Below are 9,242 nucleotides of genomic sequence, written 5' to 3' on the forward strand. Positions count from 1 at the left end.
ATGCAGCAGTTTGGTGTGGATTTCTGTTGTGGATATCATATTATAAAAGTGTGTAGTTAAACAAAATATTATTTTGAAATAATAAAAAAATATATATTTTTTTAAAAAAAATCATTTTTAACGGTAAAACCTAACCCGGCAAAATTCCGGTAACGACAGAAGTCTTATCTCTTTACCTTGCTGATAGATCATTCTCTGTCGTCCATACAAATCCATGCTCCAATTTCCATCACAAATCAAAGCGATGAAGGAAGCTTTCATGGATATTCTGGCAGCACCACAGCCACTTCGTTTCTGCTTCCATGGCTACTCCTCTAGCCACTCAATTTTTCTCCCCGTTGGCTCTTAGCGCCACCAGGAACCGCCATTGGCGTTCGAATATCCGTCTCGATTCGAGATATGGTAGTAGTTTAGATTTTAATGGAACCCATAAGTTGATTCTATCGAAGTTCAGCACATCGAGGGTGCCCAGCAGAATTTCCGGACACAGTACGAGGTTCTTACAAATGGGTGATGAACAGCCCAGCTTCGGGAGAAGCCTCTTGGCTCAAGCTACGGGTGGTGCAGAGATCGGAAATCCCCCAACGATCTCTCAAAACGTAAGCGACACGGATATTTCCTGTGTTTGTGGATCTTCTCAATGAACTCTGCCCCTTCGAAAATTTCCAACTTGCGTTGCTTTCTTATGATGCACTCCAGGTGTTTGCGGTAATGCACTTGCTGGTCTCACTGGGGATCATACTTGCAACCGACAAGTTCTTGAAACAGGCCTTTGTCGCTGCAGCGATCAAGTTCCCGAGCGCTTTGTTTGGGATGTTCTGTATTTTCTCTGTCCTGATGATCCTCGATACTGTTGTTCCTGCTGCAGCTACGAGTTTGATGAATTTCTTCGAGCCTGCGTTTCTGTTCATCCAGAGATGGCTTCCACTGTTCTACGTGCCATCTCTGGTCGTTCTTCCTCTCTCTGTTAGGGACATCCCGGCTGCTTCTGGGGTCAAGATTTGCTACATTGTAGGTATAGACTTTTACTTGTGATTCTTTTTTTTTATGAATGTGATCCGTACATAAGAAGGTACAAAACGAAAGTGTTTTTTTTGCTAGGTTTAAGAAAAGTGTGTTTTTTTTGTTGGGGCAAGACAAGTTTCAATCTTTTTAAGCGAAAGACTTGGAGTCTTAAGTAATACAGAAGAAAAAAGCAGGAGAAACTGTTGGGGTTGGAGATGGAATTCATGATATCCGTTTCTAAGAGCCTTATCTCATTACACAAACTTTGCCCGTTTCCTCATTATTTGCTCAATCTGATGTTAATCTAGTTTCTTTTGCTAGTTATCTTTCGAGTCCGGGTTTGCTTTAGTTGATGTTTGCGTTGATCATGGTGTGCAGCCGGTGGGTGGTTGGCATCTCTTTGTGTGGCCGGGTTTACAGCTATTGCGGTGAGGAAAATGGTGAATACCCAGATGACAGAGGCTGAGCCTATGGCAAAGCCTTCTCCATTTTCGGCACTGGAACTATGGTGTTGGAGTGGAATCTTCATCATATCGTTTGCTAGTGCTCTGTTTTATCCAACCGTGCTAGGGACGAGTGCTCGAACATGTCTTCCTTTCCTTCTCGCAGCTACCGTTCTAGGCTACATGGTCGGTTCAAGGTCGGCACTGACATTTTTCGCTTCAAAATTTGTAGTCTCTTTGGGTCATAAAAAGCTTCATTTTTTTTCGTATTTTTTGTTTTCTTTTCCCAGGCTTCCTTCTGGTGTGAAGAAAGTTTTCCATCCGATAATCTGTTGTGCATTATCTGCTGTTCTTGCTGCTCTGGCTTTCGGATATGCTTCTGGGTCCGGACTTGATCCTGTTCTAGGTATATCACACGTTGAAACCGAACAAATATAGAATACCCATTATCGGTACAAACCGGAAAGTAAGCACCTTTTTACTTTCATGGAGACAGGAAACTATCTTACCAAAGCGGCATCCGATCCGGGCGCTGGTGACATTTTAATGGGTTTTCTTGGATCTGTTATTCTCTCTTTCGCTTTCTCCATGTTCAAACAAAGAAAGGTGCCTAAAAATTCCTCGTCTTTTTGGTTCTCTGTTCTCTGAATGTCACCTCAAATGCACTGGCAGATCGCTCAAACTAATGATTTGTCATGATCTTCAGCTCGTGAAGAGGCATGCCGCCGAGATCTTCACATCAGTAATTGTCTCCACTGTATTCTCATTGTACTCAACTGCTATCGTTGGACGTCTAGTGGGGTTGGAACCTTCTTTAACGGTCTCGATCCTTCCACGGTGCATCACTGTTGCATTAGCTCTCAGCATAGTCTCTCTCTTTGAAGGTATACATTATTCTCCTTCCCTTTTGTACCCTTCAGCTTTCAAGTAAACTAATAAAGCCGAAGAACTAAAGATTTTCCTTTTCCGGGTTTCAGGCGCGAATTCGTCTCTCACAGCTGCGGTAGTTGTAGTGACTGGTCTGATCGGAGCAAACTTTGTACAGGCAGTTCTAGATGCACTTCGTCTACGTGATCCAATTGCTCGAGGTATCGCAACTGCTTCGAGGTAACACTACTTCTCTTGACCCGCACCACCCGAGATGTCGGGTAATCTGTGAAAGATGTGATCATTGATGAACTATTGAGATAAAGATCGAAGCTTTTAAGACAGATTTTGTCTGGGTGTCCTTTTTGCAGTGCTCATGGACTTGGAACAGCAGCTTTGTCGGCTAAGGAGCCAGAAGCTCTTCCCTTCTGTGCCATTGCTTATGCTCTGACTGGAATCTTTGGATCACTGTTATGCTCGGTTCCCGCCGTTCGGCAGAGCTTACTGTCGATCGTCGGATGAAGAATGATGACGTGGCGAACTGCCATTGGTGGGTGGGATCGTGGTGTCGGGAACTGGTGAGTTGCTACAAGTGAAAGGCATTTGGTTTCGATGAATGAACTGATGATGATGATGGCAAATTCTTCAGCTGTTTGATATAATATGTAAATTTTGTGAATTTGTATAAATGTTTTATGAGAAAAAATTTGTTTTTAAATAAGGTATTACATTTTATATTCTAATATTTTTGGGCTAAAATAAAAGGCTGATAAGGGCACACTTTCTAAGCCCATTAATTTATTCAATTTGACAGATTTATATTGTAGCTGTCGTTAAAATTTTGAAAAACGCCTTAAAATATAAACAAAAATAATAGATATATAATAATAATAATTCTTACGAAATTAAATGGATGGTCAGTCAAGATTGATTATTATTTTTTATTTATGTTGTAGTTAGATTTATGGGCCCATTAAATTATGATTTTTTGCCTAACAGTTATATTTATTTAGAGCGTATATTGATATCTAACGTGTATGTATATATATATATAAATAAAAGTATATTATTATTGTTAGTATTAGGAGTTTTTTATAAAAATATATATCAATTAATTATTATATTATATTTGGTTCGTTTTAATTTTTATTAAAAAAATAAGATCTTTTAAAAAAATATTTGATTTTTAAAATTTTTTAAAATTTGGTTCGATTTTAAAAAATTCGATTTCTTAAAATAATAACGTTTAATAATTTTGAATGGTTTGAATACAACAAATATATATATATATATATATATATTTTATTTAATACGATTCGATTCCTTGAGTAATGGTAATTGTTAGGGGTGTCAAACGAGCCAACTCGGTTCATTTTGGGTTCGGATCGTTTTGGGCTCAACTCGTTAGGCTCGTTTTCTAACGAGCCAGAAAAACATCGTCTCAAATCGCTCGCCAGTTTTCCGATCTGAACGAGCCGACTCGTTGAGCCAATGATATATAATATTTTTTATTTATATTTATTTTAAATATAATTATAAATTTAAATAAATACATAAAAATTTAATAAAATACCAATATTATTTAATATTTTCAATTATCACCGTCATAATAATTAGTATATTTATAATATCATATAAATAATATAAAACAATTAATATAAAATTATATTATAGTTTTTTTATATAAATTTAATTTATTTTAAAAAAAATACCAACTCGTGGGCAGCTCGCCAGCTCGTCGAGCCAAGCTTATTGAACACGTGTTCAATGAGCTCTGACTCGTTAGACTCGTTTTTTAACGAGTTGAAAAATTACGACTCAAATCGTTCGTTTTCTGGCGAGCCACAAGTCCGCTCGCGAGACGGGATCGTTTTGACACCCGTAATAATTGTCATAGTGATGGGGTAATAAGAAAGTGAAGTACACGCTCCAAACATCGTGTGGATCAACAGTACGAACAGGATATCAATACGGAATGGGAAAATGACATTTTCCTACACGAATTTATCAAAATGTGACATTTTTCTACACGAATTTTTAATTTGACAAATGTCTATACTCAGTTAACAAATTTTCCAAATACCTATACGAATTATCCAATTTTAGTGTAATTAACTACACAATCTGAAATTATCAATTAATTGCTGACGTGGAAGGCCATGTGACGGCTCACGTGGCATGCCACGTGAGATTTTTTGTCATGTCAGTGCGAATTAAAAAAATAAAATAAAAAATATAAATATATTTGTATGTATGTATATATATATTTTTAAATTTTATAAAAAAATTAAATTTATATACATACAAATATATAAATATATATGTGTATATTCATATATATATACAAATACAAATATAAACATATATATATATACAAATATATATACATATATATATACATACATACAAATATATTTACATATATGTATATGTGTATATATAAATATATTTGTATATATATATATATTTGTATAAAATTCCAATTTATACAATATATACTTTTTAAAATCTATACGAAATTTAAATTTATATATATACAAATATATAAATACATATATATATTTATATATGTATTTTTTATTTTTTATTTTTAGGAAAATTTTTATTTTTATTTTTTTTAATTCGCGCTGATATGGAAAAAAATCTCACGTGGTATGCCACGTGAGCCGCCACGTGGCTTTCCACGTCAACAATTAATTGATAATTTCGGATTGTGTAGTTAATTACACTAAAATTGGATAATTCGTGTAGGTATTTGGGAAATTTGTTAATTGAATGTAGACATTTGTCAAATTAAAAATTCGTGTAGAAAAATGTTATTTTGGCATATGGAATTCGAGGGAAATCTTGAGGAACCCTAGAAATTTAAAAAAAAAAACACCCGGGAAAAAGAAGGAAAAGGGAATGCCGTAAGACGACGGAGGGCGGAGAGCGAAGCGGTGAGGTCTCGGTTTCGGTAGAAGTGATCATAACTTCTGGTGAGATCTCTCGTCTTTCCTTCCTTTTTCTTTTTCGGTTCTGGAAAAGATTGATGTTTTTGTTTGCTTTAACTCTGTTTTCTGGGTTTGTTTCTTTCGAAAACCCTAGAAAAGTATCGTTTTTTGCATGATTGATTGTTGCTAATTATGGATTGTTTCACGCAAATTCGATGTTTGGACGTAATTCTCTGATGGGTTTTGATGATTCTTTCATGGGTCGTTCTCTGTTTCCTGTTTTGATACAAATGATTCAGGAAAAAATCGATCATTTTCTCGAGATTTTCTTCTCGTGTATTCAAGTTAGATGTGTATGTATGTATGTGTGTAATGTTTATGCAGATTCTTGTTAGTGTTTGAATGTGTGTTAGTTCTCAGTTGGAGCCACTAGATAACCAAATTCAGAATTGAATTATATGATTTTCATTCGCCATTTCTTGAATATTAGACGTTAATTTGCTTGAGACGATATGTAAGCGCATATATATGTGTGTGTATATATGTATATGTTTCCGGATTTGTTTGATGAACCCACATGTGGCAGAAGATCATGTACTGTGTTTCTTGGGTGCTCGATTTCTGGAACTAGCAATCAATATGAGTTCATATCCGCATCAAAACCGCTTGGGACCTGAAGCACACACCCGAGAAGGTGCAGGCATGGCCGGAAGCGATATCCCCATCCCGAGGACTGTAGGCATCGATCTTTCTCAGCTAACTCATGTAAATACCGCGGCGGAAAGTTTCGTAGTCTCTCCTCCTGTTCGGGATACCAGAAATGATACCAAACACGCAAAACCGGTGAAAGAGAAGTCTGCAACACAGAAGTCTCCATCCAAGGCACTGAAGCCCAAGACGCCGAGGAAGAACCCTTCTGCAATGCCCAAGAAGCCGAAGAAAACATCGAGTGTTCCGGAAGTGAAACGTGAGAAGAAAACCCCGGAGATCAATGTCGATGTCTCGAGCTTCGATTTTTCAGAGGTCCCTTACCCGGTTTGTTCTTGTACAGGCATCCCGAGGGTTTGCTACAAATGGGGTTTAGGCGGGTGGCAGTCCTCGTGCTGCACGATCGGAATATCGGTCTATCCTCTCCCGATGAGCAGCACGAGACCCAGGTCCCGCCTTGCTGGCAGGAAAATGAGCAATGGAGCGTATGTGAAGCTATTGCTGAGGCTAGCAGGGGAGGGCCATGACCTGTCTCGCCCAGTTGATCTCAAGAACCATTGGGCCAGACATGGAACCAACAAGTTCGTCACCATCAAGTAAATAAGTAAAAAAGCTCCAACCTTTGTATTGTATTTTTACTTCTTGCCCTGTTACTGTTTAACCTCTGGTTTTCAATCTGTAATGGCTAGGGTTTTGCCTCTCTCTCTCTCTCTGTACATAAAACTTTCCAGCGTCTTTTCAATCGTAATGACCTGAGATTCAGTAGTTGAGTTCTTTCTGTACTGAGTTTGAGATTCTTTGTCTGAAAGGAAAGAGCTTTTGATGGATTCAACAACTGTTATTACTGTTTTAACCTGTGGTTTCCAATCTGTAATGGCTAGGGTTTTGCCTTAACCCACAAGGATCTCTCAGCGCCATTGCAGGATCAGGTTCGAGTTTGAGATTCTGTCTGAAAAGGAAAGAGCTTTTTTGATCATGGATTTCACCAACTGTTATTTTCTCTCCAAACTATCCATTCTCTACATTACAGAAAAAGATCACAACACAGAGACTGTTCTTGCCCGCCCACAGTGGAGGGAGGGGGGAGAAGGGGCAGATACGTAATTTCAGGCCTTGGCGGCTTCGACGGGGGCGGAGGCCTTGGCGGCGACGATCTGCTCGTAGAGGTCTCTGATCTTTAGGCCGACGATGGTCTGAAAGAGGCCGGTGCCATTGTTGCTGCCGGGGAAGTCGGCGTGTTTCAGCATCTGTTGGGTGACCTCTCCGTAGAATTTGGACGAGAGGTTGCTCAGATGGCTCTCGACGTATATCAGCTCGTCCAGTCTGTCGAATTGCCCGTCCATTTCCAAAACCGATACCTAAATCCAAATAAATACACGAATTCGTTCATATCTTGCTAATGAATACATGAATTAGGGTTTGGAAACGTAACTAACCTCGTGGTCGAAGTAAGTGTCGGGACCGTACGAGAACTTGATCCCGGGGTAGGAGCAGGTGAGTTTGCGGCCGCAGGGTATCCAGTTGATGGTGGATCCTTCGTCAAACAGGTAAACCGGGCTGAAATTCTTCACTCCCTCCTTCATTATCAGCCTCACTCTCAGCACTTTCCCCTCGTTATCGTCGGGAATCAGCTGAGTCGGTAGCACCTCTATCACCGCGTCTGCGTACTGCTTCTGCGGATCTGCTCGCATACACCATAGATATGATCATCAAACCGTGATCGTTGTTAGATACATTCCTTGACTGTATACAGAAATCCGGGATCGTCAAGAAAAAGGGTATCGGGGATCTGTCTTTCGGGATAGGGTTTTTACCGATATAGGCGTCGAAGTCGGGCTTGCGAGCTTCGATACTGGCTTTGATGCTCTCTAGGCTGTGACCTCTTTCAGCCATGTCCCTCTATTATATGATCATTCATTTAAAAAACAAGGAACAATGTTAGGATCATATACGATTCTAAGCGTATGTATCAAACTATGGATTATACGAGAGATGAATGGACCGACCGTTGGAAGAAGAAGAAGAAGGGAACATCACCTGTATTTTCCATGCGAACTTAACCTCATTGCTGATGTCTAAGTAGATGCTGAAGTCCAAGAGGTCCCTTACTCTTTCATCAAACCTTCATTATAGTTCATACACATATCACATATCACATATGTATTGAGAAAATAAAATAAAATAAAAATTACATTTTTGGTTAATATATAAAAACTTTAATTATGGGTTTAGACTTATTATATCTTTGTGACCCCGAAAAGAATGTGGTATTTGATGATTCTTTATAGAATCCATATTGTGTGAAATTCATAGGACCCGGAAAATTGATAATCATAAAAGAGATGATTCCAAGATTTTTTGGTCGATTGAAAATATATTATATTGAGAAAATTAAAAAATAAAACAACATGCAGACCGGAAAAACCAGATCCGTTTCATAAGCGGTTTCGGATTCGGATCCAAATTTAGAACTCTTCCAAAACCAATCCAAGACAAGAACGATCTCGAAATCTCCGTATCTTGAATCTCTGTAACCCAATATTCTTAACACCCAAAAGTTACTGAACTCCGATTCAAACTCAAAACTCATCGAATTCTCGTCTTGAATTCGAATACGAGGCTGTCCTGAGAGAGGAAAAAAACTGAATCTTTTTTGTTTTAATCGTTAAAACATCAAAAAAAGTTGCCGGATTCCCACAAAAACTCAGATTCTGAGTAAAGGGTCATCGAATTCCGACCAGAATTCTAACCCAGTAATGTTCTAAGACAGACGAAACTGAGTTAGTTACTGAGAGAGAGAGGGAGAGAACATTTTTGTTTTTTGGGTTTAGTCCTTATAACAAAAAAAAAAAAAAAGGTTGCCGAATTCCGATACAAACTCAAATTCTGAGTAGAGGGTCATCAGATTCCGACCAGAATTCTGTAACAGATTGAATTTATGAGTAAAGGGTGCACAAAAAAAATTGAACTTACATTGGGTGGAGACCCTCGATGACGAGGATCTTCGGTGGCTTAGTGAGCTCCGGCGGATCAAGAAGACCGGTGACGTGGTTGTAGATCGGCTTATCGACGGCGACGCCACTCTTCAAGGCCTTGACTTGCTCGTACATGAGGTCGAAGTCGTTGGCGCGTGGGTCGAGCGCCGTCACTCCCTTCTCCTTCCGACCGGTCCGGTCCAGGGAGTGGTAGTCGTCGAGACAGATGACGGTGGTCATGTCGGAGATGAGCGTGTTCGAGTCCGGGTTCCCGCCTTTCGGCGGCTCCGCGGCGCCGCCGAAGACGGAGG

General features: G+C 39.1%; 3 protein-coding genes across 6 annotated transcripts in view; 2 read left to right on the forward strand and 1 right to left on the reverse strand.

Annotated features, from left to right (window-relative positions):
- The first annotated feature begins 225 nt into the window (after positions 1–225).
- On the forward strand, positions 226–3,052 carry LOC104798500 (plastidal glycolate/glycerate translocator 1, chloroplastic). Its single transcript, XM_010520623.2, has 8 exons — positions 226–599; positions 700–1,015; positions 1,384–1,645; positions 1,739–1,854; positions 1,945–2,054; positions 2,155–2,332; positions 2,426–2,555; positions 2,687–3,052. Exons 1-8 carry the CDS (start codon positions 303–305, stop codon positions 2,835–2,837), a joined length of 1,560 nt encoding a protein of 519 aa, XP_010518925.1. The 5' UTR covers positions 226–302; the 3' UTR covers positions 2,838–3,052.
- Positions 3,053–5,150: 2,098 nt separating this feature from the next.
- LOC104798501 (protein BASIC PENTACYSTEINE7-like) lies at positions 5,151–6,783 on the forward strand. 4 transcript variants are annotated; one of them, XM_019200716.1, is made up of 3 exons: positions 5,159–5,293; positions 5,838–6,215; positions 6,300–6,783. In XM_019200716.1, the coding sequence occupies exons 2-3, from the start codon at positions 5,888–5,890 to the stop codon at positions 6,554–6,556; spliced, it is 585 nt and encodes a 194-aa protein (XP_019056261.1). In that variant the 5' UTR covers positions 5,159–5,293; positions 5,838–5,887; the 3' UTR covers positions 6,557–6,783. The 4 variants fall into 4 exon arrangements, with proteins under 4 accessions (XP_019056258.1, XP_019056260.1, XP_019056259.1 ...); XM_019200713.1 differs by having other exon boundaries at positions 5,151–5,293; positions 5,838–6,783; XM_019200715.1 differs by having other exon boundaries at positions 5,151–5,293; positions 5,880–6,783.
- Positions 6,784–6,906: 123 nt separating this feature from the next.
- Positions 6,907–9,242, reverse strand: part of LOC104798502 (phosphoribulokinase, chloroplastic) — a 3,034-nt gene continuing 698 nt past the window's right edge. Inside the window, exons 2-6 of the mRNA XM_010520626.2 lie at positions 8,930–9,242; positions 7,994–8,078; positions 7,771–7,855; positions 7,393–7,637; positions 6,907–7,314 (exon numbers count right to left, since the gene is read on the reverse strand). The exon at positions 8,930–9,242 is cut by the window's right edge and continues 22 nt beyond it. Of these exons, the coding sequence (XP_010518928.1) occupies positions 7,063–7,314; positions 7,393–7,637; positions 7,771–7,855; positions 7,994–8,078; positions 8,930–9,242 (980 nt within the window). The 3' untranslated portion in view covers positions 6,907–7,062. The remainder of the gene's footprint in view (positions 7,315–7,392; positions 7,638–7,770; positions 7,856–7,993; positions 8,079–8,929) is intronic.

Source organism: Tarenaya hassleriana, unplaced genomic scaffold, assembly GCF_000463585.1.
Source record: "Tarenaya hassleriana unplaced genomic scaffold, ASM46358v1 Cleome54, whole genome shotgun sequence".
Lineage (NCBI taxonomy): Eukaryota > Viridiplantae > Streptophyta > Magnoliopsida > Brassicales > Cleomaceae > Tarenaya > Tarenaya hassleriana.

Excerpts from the sequence above, each read along its gene's own strand:
- LOC104798500 (XM_010520623.2), top strand. The coding sequence starts at position 303 with ATGGCTACTCCTCTAGCCACTCAATTTTTCTCCCCGTTGGCTCTTAGC. Across the intron at positions 2,333-2,425 it reads CATAGTCTCTCTCTTTGAAG|GCGCGAATTCGTCTCTCACA; the intron begins GTATACATTATT and ends TCCGGGTTTCAG. Across the intron at positions 2,556-2,686 it reads GGTATCGCAACTGCTTCGAG|TGCTCATGGACTTGGAACAG; the intron begins GTAACACTACTT and ends TCCTTTTTGCAG.
- LOC104798501 (XM_019200713.1), top strand. The coding sequence starts at position 5,888 with ATGAGTTCATATCCGCATCAAAACCGCTTGGGACCTGAAGCACACACC.